The sequence below is a fragment of the Cyrtonyx montezumae genome, unplaced genomic scaffold (genome assembly GCF_038088225.1).
Source record: "Cyrtonyx montezumae isolate F1298 unplaced genomic scaffold, pur_monq_1.0 scaffold_24, whole genome shotgun sequence".
In the NCBI taxonomy this organism is placed as follows: domain Eukaryota; kingdom Metazoa; phylum Chordata; class Aves; order Galliformes; family Odontophoridae; genus Cyrtonyx; species Cyrtonyx montezumae.
In genome coordinates this window covers 8655029-8675219 of record NW_027071981.1, presented here as the reverse complement: position 1 = coordinate 8675219, position 20191 = coordinate 8655029, and the positions used below count along the sequence as shown (strand labels likewise).

General features: G+C 44.2%; 1 protein-coding gene across 1 annotated transcript in view; it reads left to right on the top strand.

Moving 5' to 3' along the window:
* The first annotated feature begins 1038 nt into the window (after positions 1-1038).
* The window catches only part of ALK (ALK receptor tyrosine kinase), a 272781-nt gene continuing 253628 nt past the window's right edge, over positions 1039-20191 (top strand). The window contains exon 1 of the mRNA XM_065739616.1: positions 1039-1609. Within this exon, the coding sequence (XP_065595688.1) occupies positions 1039-1609 (571 nt within the window). The remainder of the gene's footprint in view (positions 1610-20191) is intronic.

The window sequence follows — 20191 nt, the reverse complement described above, 5'->3', positions numbered from 1 at the left end:
CAGCTCCTCTGTGCAGAAAGATCTTGTTTCTTTCCTAATTGTGCCTGCAATTACACTCTTTAGCACTACAATTATGGGGGAATTACTCTGTGGTTCTGCTCCAGAGTATCTGTATATTAACATTAATTTGATATAAGCAGAAGAATAACCACATGACAGAATAATTGCACCCTAATGATTATATAGTTGAAGTACCTGGATTATAAAAATATACGTGCATTAAGTATCAAACTAAAGAGATAATAAGAAGCCATTAATTCATGCAGGCAACTTCCAGAAATATGAATGAGCTATGATTAGCCATCCTAAGGCACAGCACTAATGTAATTACAGCGATTTTATTGTATTTAACATAGGTAAAAATAAGGGAAATCGGTACATGAACCTTTCTTAAGGCTGTTGTTTTCATTCTGAAATGGAACCACTCCGTTCAGTCCTTCAGAATGACTTCTGCCGTGAGATCTCTTCCCCTCACTTCTCTCCGTCTCAACAGGAGCACACCCAGGGCTGCCGGAGAGACGGCGGCTCGCACCGAGGTGAGGAGGGGCGGAGGGAAGGGCGGGAGCGGAGAGGGAAGGGAGACGAACGGACGGCACTGCCCGTCGGGAGGGGAAACGCGGAGGGTGGCGGCAGCCGGAGCGGGACCTCGCAGCCCCCACCACGCGCGGGTGTCGGTCCGGGAGCGACAGTCGGCTACCCCGTCCCCGTCCCCGTCCCCGTCCCCGTCCCCGCCCGTCTCTCGGCCGCCGCAGCCCACCCGGGCGCGCTTTCCCGTTTTCTCTCAATGAGCTCCGGGCGCGCCCCCGCCTCCTCCGGCCCCGCCCCCTATATTTGCATAATGACGGCTGCCGGAGCCGCCATTGGCTGCTGGCTGGCGGGCTCGAGCGTGACGTCAGCGCTCGCCGGGTAATGCCCGCGTTGTGGCGGGTAGTTGGAGCCGGCAAAGCCCGCGGAGCGGCGGCTCCGGGCGGACCGGCCCCGTAGCAGCGCCGCTCCTCGGCCTCCGCTCCCGCGGGCCGCCGGCCTGCCGGGCGGGTGATGGCGGGGGGCCGGCTGCCCGCCCGTCTCTTGGCCGCCGCCTGCCTCGCCCTCAGCTTAACACCGGGGACGGCGGGGCCGCGGGACGGCCCCGGCTTGTCGCGGCTGCAGAGGAGGAGTTTGGCGGTGGACTTCGTCGTGCCCTCGCTTTTCCGCGCCTACGTGCGGGACCTGGTGCTGGGGCCGCCGGGCCGCGCCTCGGCGACGGGCCGCCTGCTGCTGGACTGCGCGCCCCTGCTCCGCGCCGCACGAGGAGGGCCCTCCCGGCCGCCGCCGGCCGCGCCGCTCGCCCTCCCCGGCGGTCCCTCCGCGGGCGGGCGGCGGCTGCGGCGCGCCAAGCAGCTGGTGCTGGAGGTGGGCGAGGGCAGCCTGCGGGACGGCTGCGCCGCCGGGGCGCGCCTGGAGTTCGACCTCAGCGAGCCGTTCGCCGGCTGGCTCCGCGCCGGAGACGGGCGGCTGCGGGTGCGGGTGATGCCCGAGCGCCGCGGAGCCGTTCCGGGCGGCGAGCGAGGGCTCTCGGCGGCCATCCGAGCCGCCCGCCCCCGCCTCCTCCTCCACGTCTCGGCGGCAGGTGAGCCGGGCGCTGCATGCCGGGCGCTGCCAGCTCCCCCCGCCGGCCGCGGCTTCCCGTTGCGGCTCGTCCTTGCCGCCCAACGTACCGACGGGCTGGGGGGGGCCAGGAGGGATGCTTAGGGAGCGCCGAGGGGTTTGTATGCGGTGCAGGCGTTGCGCCGGGCGGCCGCAAGCGGGGAGCCGAAGGTGGAAGCGTCGTTAGCCTCGGGAGGGCAACGTCAGGCTGTCTGACGCTCTCCGTCCTGTTTTAGGGTGTGTTCTTCACTCCAAGGGCTGCGAGGGATTCCCAAGGTTATGTGCAGGCGGACCTCGGGGAGCGGCGGAAGCATTCCTAAGCTCATTCTGGCGGTCAGAGTGATACACGAATGCTATTGGGCACTGCTATCAGCGTTATCGCCCTTTTCTAAACGTACGGCGGGTGATAGGCAAACGTGAATGAAGAAGGTTCTCTGACAGCTTTTTTTATTTTTTTTTTCATCTGGGAGAGAGTTGATTTTTCATCCTAGTAGCTGGGAGGGTGCCGTGGTTTGGATGTAGGCTGAGAATAATGTTAACACACGGGTGTTTCAGCTGAGCGGTGCTGCACAGAGCCGAGGGCTGCCCAGCTTCTCACGCTGCGGCTGTGGGGCACAGGGAGCTGGGAGGGCACGGCACCGGCACGGCTCTCGTGCTGATCCCGGGGGTGTCCTTACCATGTGGTGTCACGCTGAGCAATAACAGCGGGGTAACGCTGGGGGGCTGCTGCTGCTCGGAGGCTGGCTGGGCATCAGTTGGCTGGTGGTGAGCAATTGCGCTGTGCATTACTCATTCTGTGTATTTTTTTTTTGTTATTTTTTTAAATTATATATTTTTTAAACTTGTCATTATCTCAACCCATCAGTAAGTGCACTTCTCAGTTTTCTCCCCCATCTCGCTGTGAGCGGATGGGTGTTGGGTGATGAGGTCAGGTTCAGCCACAGTGAGCTGGCACTGAGCTGATTCCTGTCCCTTGTAATACCACGGATGTACTTGGTGGACTGTATCAGCTGCAGTGTATTGAGAAGCTGTGTATTGGAGGGGGCTTGCATAGCATTGGCATTTCTCTAAAGAGAGACCCTGGCTTGTATTTTCCCTACTGGATGATAGGGATGTGAAGTCAGGGTAGGGGGCAGCTCCTTGATCCAATTCAAGTCCTGAAATCCAATTTGTAATTTCTAGTCTGCTTGTGCCTGGTACCTTTCACACCAGCTCTGATTCAAACTGTCACATGAGGGGTGTAATAGTGAGGGGGCAGCAGGATCAAATCAAAGGATCAAACTTGTCATTGTGAGCTCAGTGAAGTAGCTTCTGTGATGCCGTGTAGGAGCTGGTGTTGTGTCCCTGAGTAGCCACTTAATGGACTGCAAAACAAACCTAGGTGTGTTTGCAAGAGGTGAGAGAAGTCAGTGCTGGGCTTTGAGTACAAAGTTGGAGTGACTGACTTTATGTTCAGCTGTGAAGCTGGGCCAGCAGTGTGAGTGATTGCCAATGGAGCTAATCTCATTCCTCACTACCTGCGGCTAAAATCAAAGCAGACCATGTTCTGTATGATTCAGTCTCACGCTTGGGGCTGAACTGAGATGCCTGGCTCAGCCCTTCCCGGGCCCGTTTTGGCAGAGGTGAGGCACAGAGGTCACCTGCTGTAAGGTGTCTGGCTGAGGCCGGTGCTCCCTGCCTTCTGCAGCTCTTGCCTCAATGTGTTACAATGAAAAATAGGTTCAAAATAATAAAGGCACCCAAACCCATGCCATCTGCTCTTTTTTTTTTTTTTCCTCTCTCTTTGGGGAATCCTTTGAGTAGCAGGGATATCCTCATGAACTGACAGGCACTGTGATCCTGTGAGTACAACACAGAGCTTTGAGCAAAGTTCATCCAGCTCTGGGTGTTGTCATCACTGCTGAGGAGAAAGCCATGTTTTTGCTGAGAGATGAGCAGCAGTTAGCTCTGCCCAGTGAAATCATGCTGGAGGCAAGGCTCTGCTGCTTTTACTGCAATACAGTCTTGCAGAGTCCATTGCAGGGGATGCAGGAATAGGAGGAGCACAAGGAATGCAGAGCTCGGCTACCTATTTCACGGCTGTTCCTGACCTGCTGTAACCATTCCAGCTTCCTACTGAATTCTGCACTGATGTTCCTGAAGTGCAACACTGCTATAAATTTGTCCATCTGCTTTGCTAGTAATTAAAATGTTTCTATACTGTGGTATGGCTTTGCACTAGATTTTTATCACGGAGCTGTTGAGGGTGTTAAAAATCCATTCTTTTTGCTTTGTGAAGGTGCTGCCTGTATGAACACCACGCGTCACTGCCACCCTTAAATTTGCACCATGTAGCCCTGCTGACAGCAGGATGTGCTGACACAGTGATACCAGCACGAGCAGCATCCACCAGCCCATAAGTGTGCAGATTCCAGCAATTATTAACACCACTGCAGCTAATTTGAACAGGGCTTAACTAAAGCCCTTCCTAAGGCAACTGAGCCTTTCCTACGTTGCTTAAGCTAATTGGAAACAGATTTCAAACAACACAGTCCTCCCATCAACAGTGTAAAGAGGCTTTACTGATGTTGACACACTTAGTGTTGTGCTTCTTTTTTTTTTTTTTCCAGAAGTGCTGGAGATGTGTGGGATTACAATGCTTCCCAGGAAAAAAAATGTAATTACCTTGCTTAATTACTTTCACAAAATGATCCTCCCTGAGAATGGAAATTGAGTTGTACATTAGGATGAGGAAAAACCTGCAAGGAGCTGAATTCCCATTGAGTTTAAGGTTACAAAAGATTCCTGTAAATAATGCTGTATTCTTTTAGCTGCTGTGCTCTGATTCTGGCTCAGAGATATTTCACTGAAGTGAAGCATTTCCCTTTTTAATAGCGTGTTTGTGAGGGGCACGAAGCAATTTGTCTCAGCATGTTACCAAACACGGTGAAAGAGGTTCTTATTGGAGTGCTCTTGTTTAACAGTCAGGCCATCAAGTCCACAGGAATTTGTGCAGTACCATCCTGCAAGTACTCCCCGTGTCCAATTGCTCCACGCTTGCATGGGCTCCATAGAGATCCAGAGCCCACCTGCGCTGGCCCTGCTCAAGTGTTTGTACTTCATCATGTTAACATCACAGGTAACCAAATCACTTACTGTAGGGTATCCGAATGCGTCTTTGTTAAGATTACTCTGAGAGTTTAATTAGCTGAAATTCTCATAATATAACTTTCCATGAAAGCTAATTGCTGCTTGCATGTGCAAAGGTGGGAAGCTTGTGTTTAAAAAGGGGCTTACAGGGATGAAAATGAGTCATTCCTCCCTCTAAAGGTCAGTTCACTTTAATTCATGAAATAGATTTAACATTCCAATTTTGTTTCTTCAGTAGCAGTGGGTAACTTCTTATCCTCTGGCTAGGGGAAATATTACTCCTGCGCTGTGGCCTTCATCTCAAATTTTATTAACTTGCCACGCATACTCTCCCTGAAACTGCATTCACTACATACCACCACTGTTCTGACACTGAGACAATTGGGCTTTGCATCTTTAGGGTAGTGCTGCTGTGCACCTGAGCTCATTCACGGGAGGAATTTGTTACGTGAGATTAGAAAGAACTTCAGAGCAGAAGAAAATAATGTTTTTGAGAGTGGATGTTTTGAGAATGAAAGCTCTGAGCTGAAACTTGACTGTAGTCCTGTCCACAGCATTTCCCACATATTTCTGAGGTACCAGCACTGATCGAGGTCTCTTAGTTGTGTTCTTTTTTTTCTTCTTTTGTTGTTTGTTTTTCTGCTTCCAAAGCACAAAGTTTGGAGTTGCACCGTGCAGAGCAGAAGGCTGTAAAAGACTTCAGCCACTTCCCAGTTGCTCTCCATCGTTCTCATGTACAGTTGAGGGACTGGATCTGGTGTGTGAGATGTGATCTTCCTCTTCTGGTAAATCAGGCAGAACTTGGTGGATAAGGCTGAATCCCTGCCCTATCTATTGGGTCTGTAGCACCTCCCTGTAGAACACCACTCACTTGGGCTCTCCAGAACCATGGATTTAGCCAGGCCGTTTTGCTGTGCCTCTTCTTGGAATGATGACACTGCCTGAAGAGGAAGGAAATAGCATTGGGTTTGGCTGGGCTGGTGGGCAGAGCAGGCCCAGCTCTCAGTACGTCCATGCAGGGCTTTGCAAATCTGTCAGTGATGAGTTGGCAGACGATGTTAGAAGGTGCTGTCATCTTTAAGTATTTCATGGAAAACATATTGTGATTGCTATCCCACGTGGTTCTGCTGGGAATCCTGTAGTAGTGCTCTCTTCAGTGGGAGTTGAGATTCTGGCACAGTATGTTTGGGATTTCCAGGTCTTTTTTTTTTTTCTTCTGCAAATTGCACTTGCTTTTAGGCATAACACATTGTTCTTATAAATATTCCCCTTCATAAATTAGTTCAGTGAAAGAAAAAAATTCATATAAACAAACACCCGAAGAAGCACAGATAACAGTTCATTGGTTTTTTTTTAAATTATGAATGGAAGTTTATAGCAGATTTTAAAAAGATACTTTCCCATACCTTGCTGTGCTTGTCCTAATCCTTAAATAGAGAGAGTAAATACCTACATCAAAGGAGTGCAGCAGGAAACTGTAGTGCTTTATTCTACAGAGGCAGACTTCAGAATCTGAGGTGGTGTTGCTGTGTCTGACTGCCATGTGTTTGAATGTAATCTCATCACTGTGCTCACTGCGTATCTCACATGAATGCTGTGCGATAGGAAATATAATGTGGGTTTGTGAATTAGTCAGAAGGTAATAGAGAAAGTGAGGGCAGCAGCATTTAGCTCTTACACACTTCACAAGTTGTAGAATCATAACTGAACCTTGTCGTAGCCAAGAAAGCACCACCTTCCTCATGCATCTATGCTAACTCATTTGGGTTGATGCTGTTTTGGGAGTGCATCTGGAGATGGCAGGTTAAACACTGAGCGGCAAGTTGAACGCTGTACCTGGACACTTCCCAAGTATCTGCTTGGGTTGCCCAAAACATGGAGCACTGAGACTAGGACATCAGCCAGCAATAGGTCCTAGCAGCAAACCACATTCCAAGTTGCCTGCCTTTCACATCTCTTTCTGCCCTCTGAACCATAGCAGCTGCTTGATGAGGAGCTGGGGCTGCAGTACTGAGCCAAGAAAAGTCTGTTCTGAAATATGCCACATTTGTCTTGCTCCTCTAATTCAAAAAAACTTGGTTGGTTAAAAAATGTCATGGAAGCATAAATGCAGATTTGATAAGTCTGACCTTTCTTTTCCTCTGAACAATGAATGTCAGAAAGCTTAAAATGACAAGCTGGAATCGCTGGAAGTTATTTATGTGTTTAAATATTTAGGCAAGAAACGCATTCTGAGACTAAAGTCTAATTTACATGAGTACTGTGATTTATGACTGAGGCAGCCAAATAGTTTCTTGGTTGTCAGTATCTTGCTTAGCATGGCTACTCAGAAATGCACCGTGACAGCACAGATAGGACTTAGATATCTCTGCTCTCAGAAGCTATAAACTATGTCAGTGGTAGTGAAAGAGAATCGTCTTCACTTGTCCCTCGTGTAGGATCTGTGACGTGTGGTTGAATTGTTCTAGCTGGATCCAGCAGATAGAGCTGGTGCTTTGCTACACAGACTCCAGACTATTTTCCAACAACAGACATTATAAGGAGAATGGTAAACTGTCGCACAAAGATAGAATCAAGCATGAGGAAATAGGTGCTGAATGTGAAGTAAAGTGATCCTTGTGATGTGGAAATAACTATTTTGCACTTATTTTTACTTTTGCCACAGAAATTTAGTGATTTAAAGGGAGCTATTGAGTAGTTGCAGGAACTGGGTTCTGCTTGGACTCCCTAATTCTGACTTAATTGACTTGTTATGTTGGGTCTACCATTAGTGAACGTGGCAGTGAAAGAGAATCTCACGAGGAATTGGAGCCAGCTTTAACATGGAAATTGGAGGGTTTTAACATGAAATACATCCTTCTGTGGAAGACACTTTGCATAACAGGGGTAGTACTAGAGTCCATTGGGTGGAAGATACTATTTTTTGCAGATTACCATGACTTTTACTTTCTAAGAACTTCAATAAAGGCAGTGAGATAAGAGTTTGAGCTCTTGAGATTTCTAAGGAAAAACGACAGCAGCCTCCCATATTGATTTACTTCCATGTCTGCAGAGCTAATCATAGTGCTGCTATTTCCCTCCCGCTAAGGGATTGCCAACTTCTGGAACGTAAGATGACAATGCTTCTGCCTGATGTTACAGAAGATTGAATTTCTGGATTTGTAAAAGCTAAGAGCCATGCTTTTGCCTGTTAAAACGCTACCCCTTCTGAAAGCCAAAATGGCACACTAAGGTTTTTATGGAAGGGAAAACCTCACGAAGATAGTGTGAGAAGCTCAATCTTTTCTGATTTCCTACTTAAGGTATTGGAAATAAATACAGAATATGGGGTTTTAGATTATTTGTAGCTTTAGTGATGTGCCTATTTCTTCCTGGATTACAATTGGCAAAATTGCAATACCTGCTCTGAACCTTTCATCTAGATCTTTCTAGAAACAAGGGATATGCCCTCTACAAGCCTGCCTCTAGCAACTTTTCTGTTCAGTCTACTGATTTCAGAAGTCTCATTGGCCATCCAATGCTTATGGCAAGGCAGAAGAACTTTCCTGTTAAAACCAGTACGTATGTGGAAGTGGTTTGGACTTGGATGTCCCCCGTAGCAAGGCACTGTAAAGGAGGAGGTGCGTTCTCTTTTTGCAACCCCTTCACCATCTTCTTACTGACAAGCAGCTCTCTCCTGTCTCTCGCCAAGAACATTTAGTGACTGTGGGGAACGACATAGTCACAGGTTCATAGGTACACTAGGTTGGAAAGGGCCTACAAGATCACCTAGTCCAACCATCCTCCTATCACCATTCCTACCCTTGTCATGTGTGGCTTCTTGTACTATGTATTTCTTGGCATCTGTTAGCAAGAAGTAATACCTGCCTATATACATGCTCAGTGATGTGCCTCAGTAGACGCTTTGGAACTCTTATTTTCCACATCATGTGCTTTCCAGAACTTTTATGTCATTGTCAATTTCTTTCTAGCTGAGTTTCAAAAGCTCACGTGAGCTTTTGTGGATGCAGTCAGTGTAGGGCCTGTGACATGCAGCTGAATACCAGTGATTTCACATGTTGGAAATCACAGAGCTCTACAAGTTGCAATAGCCTTCTGATTTCAGTACGTACATTGACATTCTCATGCAGTTTCTACTGGCCCTTTAAGTACCAAGCTATCTCAGATGTATCAGAATGTCTGGGCTTTTTATAGCCTCTTTCATCTTCTCAAAATTCTTTAAGCCTTATCACCCTACTGACATCTCAAAGCATTATTATATTTATTTTACAGAGAGACCACAGAAACCAGAGGTGGAAAAAAACGTTATTTGATTATGTTAGACTGCGGGTGTTGAATACAATCTTCTCATATGGAATATACTAAGTAGTGATGTTTCTTTCTGCTTCAGACAAAAGGCCAAGAATGAACAAGAAATTAGAGTTGAGAGTCTTACTGGAAACACTGCGGCAATTATTGACAGAGCTGCTTGGAATCCTCTTTGCTTCAAACTGTGTTTACAACGTTTGTCTTTCAAGTGAATTTATTGGGTTGTGGGGTTTTGTTTCATTGTGTTGTTGTTTTTAAATTATTTTTGAGAGCATCAGTGATCTGCTGAGCTGCTCTCTGTCTTCAGACATTGCCTTCTGGCCTTTCCATCTGCACGGCAGTTTGCATCAGTGTTAGGGAGCGTGATGCAGTGGTTGTTTCTGAGGGACAATTCATTGTTGATTAAACTTGAAACTAATGAGAAGGGATTGCTTTTCAAGGGTGGAGGACAGAATAGTTATTATAGGTTAATTATTTTAAAAGACTTGGTTTAAGTAACAATTTATCAACTTTTTTTGTTTTACGTTGTGCAAGAGGCTTGTTTGAAGGGGATTCAAAATATAATTACTGCATTGACCTCATATAGCTCTTGTCAGTAATCTCCTTTTGTCAGCAAAAGGTTAAAATCTTTAAGAAAAGGAATTTCTTGGCTTCTCTCTACGTACACATTTCCGAATAGGTTTCCCTGCACATATTTTCTATTGCTCTTCTGCGTGGTTTTCTTGGAGTACTTTTTCTATTTCTGAAAAATGAGGCACTTCATAAAGCATTCCAGATTTAATGGTTACCTTGCCAAATAGGTGCATTACAGAGAGTGGATCTATAGTCAGGGCTGGCCCAAGCTTTGGCCCTGAAGTTGAAACCTCTCTTTGTTTGGGACAAGAGTTTGTGGTTCACCTCGGGGATATCTCAGTTGACAGGGCAGTGAGGTGTCCACGGAACAGTTAGCATTTGCTCAGCAACCAAGGAGGGAAGAGATGAAACTTGCTTTACTCGGGAGCGAACAGCTCTTGCTGGGAAGCACTATGGATTGTTGGTAGCTGAGAGCACACACTGGTCCACTTTGCTTCTTCCCGGCTCTCTTGTTGTCACATTCTTCTCAGCTCTGTAGAGTTGAGATTGTTGCAGCTGTGTACTACAAAAAGGGAAGAGAACTGGATCATTGATGATATTCTGATTGCAGAAAGTAAAATAAAATGTTTGTGGGCTGGGAGGACATTGATCTTAATCAGCTGTAAGTGTTAGGGCAGCCCAAGTGCTCCATTAAGCAGCTGCCTGATGCATTCTGGCCAGGGAGCTGCTTTGCAGATAGGGAGCTCCTGCATTAACTCATGGGCTGGGAAGGCAAACGGCTGTTTCTGAAGCTGATCAAGGTGCTGTGAGTAAATGGAGGAAGGCTGGGATTTAGAGTAACCCCTCAGTGTTGAGTTGATTTGACTAATTGCAGATTACAACCTGAGGTGCATCACAGCACCTCAAAGAAGCGACATTCACCAGTCCTTAAGAAAAGAGTTGCATCTTTCTTTTCCATCTGGGTATTAATATCACGTTCTCAAATAAAAATATTCCCTGAATATTTATTTGTGCCCCTAGATTCTGCCAAAATCCAGCTCATTGGATTTTGGTTAACATTTGAAATGCCCAATCCTTTTTGTTATTAGAGTTTGAAACCACATGAAACACTGAGCTTTTGATCAGCCTTCCTTCTCATCTTTGCCAGCCGTATACTGTTCTTTATCTCCTGAAACAAGGCAGCATTAAGTTTTAAGATTTGATTCAATAACATTTTATGGATAATAATTATGGCTGATATTAAGCCTTCAGCAACCAGTCTGTATGGAGATTTAATATATTGAGGTTTATTACTTTTTTTTTACATCAATTGTAAAGCAGCGTCAACTGTATGAGAAGAAAAAGAAATATCAATGAACTCTGCTTCTCTTCAGGGTGTTCGTATGCTTGCCACTTAATATTGCTAGCACAGTGGGAGTTTGCTGGTGAAAAGATTTTGTTTACAGAATCTGTTTGCGCAGCTGCAGAGATGTGATGAATGAATGAGTAAATGAGTGAGTACAGCAATCCTGTACTGGGAAAGGGAATCCATTAAAGATAGCCCCTGGAAATCAATTGATCCTCCTTTTCCTTTTAATAAGTGTATAAAGTCAAAGATTTTCAGATACACTGTTTAGAGAAGAGCTCCACAGCTTCTCTGAGACTTAGGGCAGTTGTTGACTTCTTGGAAATTCTTTAGGTACCCCACATTAATGAGTTCAGTGGGCTTTTTTGTGTTTGTTAGTTTGTTTTCCAGAAGTTTCCTCGATCTATTCAGGACATAGCTATATGTCATGACTGTTCATGGATATGATCTCAGAAAGAAACTGAAGAAGACCGTGTTGAGCAGAAGAAGGCTCTAATAGCTTAAGTTCTGAAATGCCATTGGGTTATGTAATACAAATTACAATATGAGAGAAAGGAAACTTGTGTTACCTTCTGTACTGGGTCAAGTTCTTCCCTTGTATTGGCACTGAAAAAGACACCTGAAGGACTCAGGACTGGATTCTTGCTCAGCAGAGCCTCATGATATTGGTTAATGCATCATAAACTGTAAATGTGCTGTACTTTATTGTTGCTTTTTTTGCCTTGCTCCTCCTTATAACTTTCTGTGTAAGGAAATATACCTTCCTTGTAAGTTCAAATAAGATGCTGTCTGTTTGTGTCCTTTTTGCTTTTTTGATGGGGAAGCAGAAGGGAATTCTAAAGTGCTTTTGGAGCTACATGGAGGCTTTTCTTTGACATCCCTAAATATATGAGTAATGGGGTGCTTAGAAACAATTTTATGTGTGATGGATGCTCAACAGTAAGGAATCGCAAATTGTGGGCAGCAGAGCTTGGAGAGGAGAGCTGCTCAACAAGATTAATGGGAAGGGAGACCTTTAGCATAATGAAAGACACAGCTCAGGCTTGAAACCAGACAATGACACACTAGATCGAGTCTTAAGGAGCTGGACAGTTGGGTTTCCTCTGTAAGTGGGAGTGCTATGGTTTTGTAGAGCCTCTTCTAGATAACAGAACAGCCATGAAACAAATGTGTTGTAATCCCCACTTCAGCCACAGGAACCCACATCTGTACACTGAGGGACCAGATTATCTAAGGGACTGCCTGTCAAGCTGGTCGTAGGGATGTCAAAAGAAACCTTGAAATTCCTTTTGATGTAAGAAATGCAAGCAAATAAGGAGAAACAGGCTGAGTCTGAAGCAGAATATAGATGAGCTTGTGCACTGTAGGACTTATTTTATAATCAAAATTCTTTTAAGTATCTAACTGAGCACTTGGTATAAGACTGAAGTCAGTGAGAGCCACCTTAGATCTTATCTATCCAGCTTTTCCTGCAAGGGCAAAAGCTCATGACCTTAGGCAAATGATGCAAATGAAAGGTAGTTGAAAACTACCTCCTTCTTCTATTAATAAAGTGCACCTTTAAACTTTTATTAACTACTGGAAATATCATCAAGCTCAAAAGAGAACAAATGGATCAATATTTTGGTAGGTGGTAATAATTAAAGACACACACAAAAGGTAAAAGTGTAGCTTGTTCTTCTTTTCCAGCTCACTGTAAGTTGCAAGCAGTCAGTAATTGTGACTGTCATGACTAAGGAGGTATGAATGTGGAGCAGAATTGGTAAACTGTTAGTGGAACTGGCCACAGGATCCTTTTTATGCCTGCTACTTTTGTGATCCTTCTATGACAAGGAAAATAGCGTGTGGAAATGAAGCCGGCAAACATGCAGAATACATCTAAATATAGAGGACAAAACAAGTAATAACTGGGCCAGTAATCAGATGCAGAATGCCTTATCTGTAAGTATAGAGGCTTGAAATATGGCCAGTAGATAAAACATTAAGAGCACCATGAAGCTGAGAATAAATAGAGCAATATCCTCTAAACAGTAAAGAGCTGAAGCATAAGACCCTGGAAAGACATTCAGGACATACTGCATAAGAAAGATCCCTAAAATTTGTCAAGCAGATGTGCAGCTGGTAAGTAGATGAGTCACTGGGACATTGACTGAAATGCTCGGAGAAATAAATTACAGGGGGTTGCATTAGTGTGACTGGAGGCAGTGTATTACTTTGCACTGAAGTGTAGTGTTCTGTGGAGAAAGCAATGACTGTCATCACAGAATGAATGGCTGAGGTTGCAAGGGACCTTAAAGGTCATCCAGTTTCAAACCCCTGCTCTGGGCAGAGTTTCCACCCACAAGATTGGGCTAGAATGATCAAATTAAGTGGAGATGTGCCACAGATTTATGTTGTAGTGTATAGGGAGCGGGGCATTCTCTTCCATGCAGTCATAATTTCCAGGTTTCCTTGAAGACTCTGAACTAGAGCTTGGTAGGAGGCATAGGCCAACTGAAGTCAATGGCATCTTCTGATTGTACACCTGCTCTATGCTCTTGCTCTCAGGTACGTGCAGTCTGGACAGGAACCACCTTTCCTGCTCTTTGCTACCAGCCCATCTGCTGTGAGTGTATAGCGAGACACAGCACACCAAAGTTTGGTTTCTTTTGTGGCAGAAGATTAAAAATTGTTTCTTTTTAGGCCATTATTATTTTTAATCAGCACTTAGCGTAGTATGATAAGCAAAAGAAGATGCTGGTGCTAAGTTTGGACACAAGAGTAGTGTTGTCCTTTCACTGTCCAAGCAAGCATGTGAGATGCCCAGAGCCCTTGTCTGGATTCTGAGTTGAATGAAGACAAGTAAGGTATCATCCCTATAAGGAGAATGAAGGAATAAAGCATGCTAGCGAATGCAAAGCAAAAAAAACCCAAAACATTAGCTCTCCAGTGTCCAGGAGGAAAGTACTTGTCTGTCTTATCATAACATGCCTAAATTAAGAGAAGCGGAAAGTTCTGATAATCACCTTCTAAAAACTTTATATCCTCTGTTCATTAAGTGCTATTTCTCTGAGGATTGTCTCAACTTTTTTACCTTTACTTAATGTGAAATTATGTTCAGTTTGTCCCCAAAGTACTCTGCAGAGCAAACAGACCATTTGTATCTCTTAACTGAGGGTAAGCACCCTTCCCTTTTCCCACCCTGACTGTGCTGCTGTGGTTGTGCCTTCTTTATACTTTTACATGGTATTCCAGACCTCCAACTAAAAAGGCCAATAAAATTTATTGACTCTTTTATGCCTCATGGAAAAAGTTCTAAGTATCTGATACTGACATTATTTCCAGTAACCTTTTGTCACTGAATCGTGTGGAAATAAGGTGTTTTTGTTTGTTTTTCCAATAGATTAAAAAGATTGGAAGGGGGGAAATGAGGCAATGTGCTTTCTGAAAAGAAAAAATTCAACAAATTTGATATGTCTTTCTGAAAGGAAATCTCATTTTTTACTTGAGAAGAAACAGAAAGAAAATGCCTTGTTTGAATCATAGAATCATTGGAGTTGAACAGGACCCTTAAAGGCCTTCTAGTCCAACTCCTCTGCAATGAACAGGGACACCCACAGCTCCATCAGGTGCTCAGAACCCTGTCCAGCCTGACCTTGGTTATCTCCAAGGATGGGGCATCTACGACCCCTCTAGGCAATCTGTGCCAGTGCCTCACCACCCTTAGAGTAAAAATCTTCCTTATATGCAATCTAAATGTCCCCTATTTTAGTTTGAAACCATTTGCCCTTGCCCTATCACAACAGACTAAAGAGTTTGTGCCCTTCTTTTTTTCTAGTTCCTCTCTAGATACTGAGAGGTTGCTCTCAGGTGTCCCCAGAGCCTTCCTTTTTCAAGGCTGCACAGCCCCAGCTGTCTCAACCTGAAGTCATTTCTGAGTAACTGATGTAGTCAGACCCGTTTGCAGGGATAAAGAGCTGAAGATCTCGTCCCTTAGCACGTCTTTTACAAAAGACATCCCTTTCCCAAGAAACATTTGGGGATCCATTTTAAAGTATTTAAGAAAAGGAAGAAATTATGCAAGCATCAGAGCAATATATGAGATGCATGAACAGAATTAACAGGGGAAGCACCTAAAATATAGTGAAAACTTGTCCAGGTGTAGGGGAGCCGTTAGTTAATGGCTTGAACTGCTGATTGAGCACCTGGGGAAGGGGTGTGGCTGGCCCAGGGAGCACAGGAACACTGTTTGCACCTGTGCTCCCCTCCTGACCCAAAGATCTAGGGTGGGGGAAGCCAGCCTGTGCTCACAAAAGGGCCGCCCACCGAGGGGAAAGCATCTCTTGCAGCTCAGCTGCTGCTTGAGAAGGAGTGCTGTGTATTCAGAGGAGCTCCTTCACCATCTTGATGAGTTCAACTCTTTATGACTAAAATGGCGTTTTCTTTTTAGTTGTGATTCCAGAACTTGGAATAGTTCAGATTTTTTTTTTCAGTCTCTAAACTTGTGCAACCAGGGCAACCGATGCTATCTTTGCTCACAGTTTTGTTTTTTTTAGCAAGATTTCTCTCTTACAGGTGCCCTGTGAACCATTTTAGTGTAAACTTATATTCTGCCTCAGGATTTTGGTACTGATGCTTCTAAGAAGAGGAACTTTATATAGTGAGTTTTGAGCTGCTTTAGGTATGCCCCTGGGCTAGTAGTGAAAGCCTGGCTTTCAGGTTTGATGGAGAACCATGTCCTCAAAGCTTCATCTCTGGTGTGCTGTCCGTGATCACTACTTGACTAAATCCTGCTTCTAAATTCTTACAAACGCTTTTCCTATGCTGGAGCGATCAGTGCATCTTTAGGGCAGAATCCTGCAAGGTCTGGAAGCTTTTCTGTTTTCCTTAGGCAAAGCACAGGTGCTTCTTGTCTCTCTTGTGTCTGTTACTGTTCTAAAGATTGCTGGGGTTGCAAATAGGGAATTTCAGCTGTTCCTCTCATGCTGAAGAACAGGGATCTTGGCCTTTGGAGGTAATGTTCATGAAGGCTCAGGGGGGTTAGGGAAAGGTATTTCTGCAGAGGGGAGTGGGCACAGTCCCGATGCTGGAGCTCAGGGAGCATTTGACACTGATCTCGGCCATAGTGCTTGGGTGTGCTGTGTAATCCTTGTGGGTCCCTTTTGGCTCCGGATACTCTGCGATTCCACGGCTGGTCCCATGAAGATCTGCCTTGATGCAATTTCCTCCAAAAGTTTATTTCTGAGTCCTATTTTTCATATCGCTTTTCTGAACATGAAACTCTTCTCTCAAAGGCACTCCATAAAAGCGGAGTGCTACTGTTTCTCTGAATACCATTAAAATTGTGACAAAGCTAAGGGAGGCTCACAGCACGGTGATAAACTACTGTCTTGTCAAGTTTTTTTTTGCTGCCTAAATGGAAAATGAGTCAGGCATCTTTACGATTCGGAGAGGGATAAGGGCAGTTTCAGTGTTTCAAACTTGAAGAGTTATTTGTTTTTTCAGCTGATGTCTTCACAGTGAGGGACTGTTTTTCTCCAGTTCTCATGTTCATTTCTGTGTTGCATATTTTTACAAAAAAAAAAAAACCCAAAACATTTAATTACGTGTTTAAAAAGTTAAGATTTCATCCTTGAAATGCAGTTTTATTGTATATCTGATAATGTGATGCTCCGGTTGAGGTATTTTGTCAGGTCAATAAAATAACAAACTGCTGTGTTAGAGTGTGGTGGGAAGTGAAGCTTTGTAAGCAATTCCATAGCCTTGTATGATAGTATTCTTTTCAGTAAAATGACAACATCAGTGAGTGAATGTGGCTGTCTCCCAGGGTTGTTATGCTGAATAGGTTGTTCTCTAATGTGTCATCTGGGAGCATCTCTGATACTGTCAGGGAGATAAGAAACTCTGACCTAACGTGTGTTCCTCAGTCTTTTACATTTGAACACTTTGCGTAGTTCTTCACTTCTTCTCCTTCATCTTGTAGAGATCTCGTAATGCCTCTGGTTAGGGCTGATAACTGGGGCAGTGGCACACATTCCAAACCAGCTTGGTGTATCTGTCAGGTCAGTGATGGGCAGTGCTGGGTTGTGTTGTCAGCTGTGATCTGTGCTTCCCCGCCTCGCTTTTGTGAGTCCCTTCTGCCCAAATTGAAACTGTATGTCTGTAATGGAACATCAGCTGAGAAGTACCTGAAGATCGTGGATTTGATTTCAGCCAGGTGGAGGTATGTGAAGTGCTAACATCTAGGCTGTTAGTGTTTGTCTCAGGAGGTGGAGATCTGTTTTCTACCACACCGGAAACTCCAATGAGTTTGCATTTGCGGATCCTGAGTAGGATTTGGCCAGGCTTTTTAGGGCAGCTTGAATTTGGTGTGTTCCTCTGTGTGCCTTATGTGTGATTAAACTTGCTCTCCTCTTTTCTGTGAATGTCATCAGAATGAGCATTTCTGTCTGGAATACTGCGTTCAGATTTATGATACTCTGCATACGTGGTTGTTCATGGTGTGCATCAGCAGAACAGAATGGTGTGCGAAGCAAGGGACTCATTAGGAGAGTGACAAATTCTTGACAAGATCATTGAATCCCGAGTCATGCATGAGTTCCATAAGTGCTTTAGGGCATGCCTTGGATATCCGTTTGTCACACGGGACTAGTATTTGATTTGCTCACAGAGACAGCACTTCACAGCGTTGACACGATCCTGCTCTGTGAATAGATCAGTGACCCTGCTGCTGTTTTGTATTTGTATGGCAATACGACGCAGTTGAGATTGGAGTCATAAAATGCAGGTCACTAGGTAGGAGTGGCAGTTGGTGAGAGGGCACAAGGTGACAATGGAACAACTCAGATTAGCAAGCGGGGGCATTGCAGCTGCTTGTGCTCTTAATTACATCTCTCCAGATGTTCCTGTGATGTGCATTAGAAGCATAGCAGTCTGTAGACATAACGTATTTCAGTGTTTGTCTTTCTGAATGTTTTTCTGTGGTCTGTAGAGAAGAGAGAATTTAAGGACCTCAGCCACTCCTGTACTATCAAATGAGCTCTGTTGTTCTGAAGTTACATTTCTTGTTTTGGGTTTTTTTTTTTGGTTATCTTTTCAGTTTTCTTTTCACATTAACATCAGCAAAAGCTCTTTCTGGGAAGCCTGATTAAAATGCAGTTCCTCCCAGGAAAGAAAAGAAAATAGTATTTTCAGCATCAAAAGAGATCACAAAATTATCATGGAAAAAAATGAAATGAATTTTAAAGATTATGCGTTGCAGGAAAGTAGGTAAGAGCGACCTCAGGGCTTTCTTCTGTTAGTGAAGTAGTTTAGGTTGTTTTGAGTAGACATCTGCTAAGAGTATAAGCAACAAAGCATCTAGGAAACAAAAACTGTCTTTTATTGGGATTAGCTTCAAGGAAGTGATGAAGATGACATTTTTCACAAAAAAAGTTAGCTCTTTTATATATATATTAACAAACACGACTCGCCACCTCCAACAAAAAACCAACAACAAACAAATGCTGTAAGAAGCCATAACTGCTATTTCACTTCAGCTATGTTCTGTTAGTGTTGCTGGGAATGGACAGATGAGCTGTAGCCTTGCTGCAAATCTTTGTCTCCTGGGATCATATTGGGCATTGGCAGCTCAGGCTGTGGAAGTACACACGCTGCTTTCCTGTTTTGCTCTTCAGAGCTTTGTGTTCTTTTGTAGTGGTATAATTAATCATCTCACTGGCCAATTTATACTTGGGCCTTCTCTTTATTTAAAAAATAATAATTAAAAAAAATAAACAAACCAGAAAATCTCAGGAAGATATTATTTCTAGCCTCTTGAGTTGGCCTTGACACTGTAAAAGGTATAGAGGAGAGAGGATTCCAGTGGTATCAAATCTTTTGTGGTGTATGTGGCCAAAATTGTATTGAATACTGGCCCAAATTTTATCCGATGTTGACTTTTGTTATAAACAGATTGGGCCTATAAGGAAAAATGAATTCAACAAGATATTCAGTATTATGTTTTGGCATTCTCAGAAATGTCAAATTTGATGAGACCGTAGTACTGACTGCTTCTCCAGCTCTAGTCTAACCCTCATCTGTAACCAACCCTTCTGTTTTTCTCAGAGGTATACTTCAGGCACCTATTTTTCCATGCTTATGAAATGTGTCTTGGTTATTTTTTTGCTAACAACAATAATGCTTCCCAAGGCCCCATGTTTTATCAACAACTGTAATAGAAGTGTTTTGCATTCTAAAATGTCTCTAACACTTCAGCTTGGGGCGGTGCTGTGCATACCTTGAAAGCAATGGTGACTATCTTCCCAGGGTCTTTCATCTATCATTTAAGATAAGTTGTGCAAAATCCAACTGGCCTGTCTATAATGACTAGGGGCAAATAGCTTTGAATTGTCATTTTGATAAATTCTGGAGTATTGGCAGTGTTATAACCTATGGAGCCAGGCATCCGAGCTTTTCATCTATCAGTGTCATTATGAAATACCTTTAAAGAACCTGGGGAATGTGTCCTAGCTATTTGATAAATCTTATTTACACGAATGACTGGATTTTGTGTGGTTTCATAATCTACTGAACTCTAATAGCTTATATCCTTTGCTTCAAGAGTAGCTGTTAGAACCAAGTGTTTAATAGATCTGTGTTCTGTCTTTTTTCTGCACTCCCAGGTTTTTATGTCAGTGAACAAATCTTTATGTGAATGCCATAGCAATGGTCAATCTATGTGGCATATGCATGATTTTTAACAATTTTGAGTGATCAAAACTGCCTTTGTTAAACTTCTTGCAGTTGGTGACTGCCCAGCCCTCAGATTTGCCAAGAAATCCAAAAAAATTACACCAGCTGTCTTCCCTTGGTCAACTAGGTAGATAACCGTGTTGTAAAAGGAGATAGTTTGTTAAACAGCGTGTTTTGTCACATGGAAGTTGAAGGAATTGAGTGGAGAACAGTGAACAAGACAAACATCCACGTGAAGAGATTTGTGAGCTGGTGGGATACTGTTGGAGCAACCTGTGGGGTTGCCTAATAGAAATGAGCGTGTGTTACTCAATTTTTAGCTTCTTTTCAGTTCTGTAGAGGTGGAAGAGACAGTTCTCATTACTGATCTTTAGATTTGCTGTGGGCCATGTGGCCTTGCATTTGGCAGTTGGACTAGATGATCTTTTTAGGACCCGTCCAATGGAACTATTCTATTAATCCTGAGTGTACCAAGCATCTCCAACAGAGCAGTGTTAG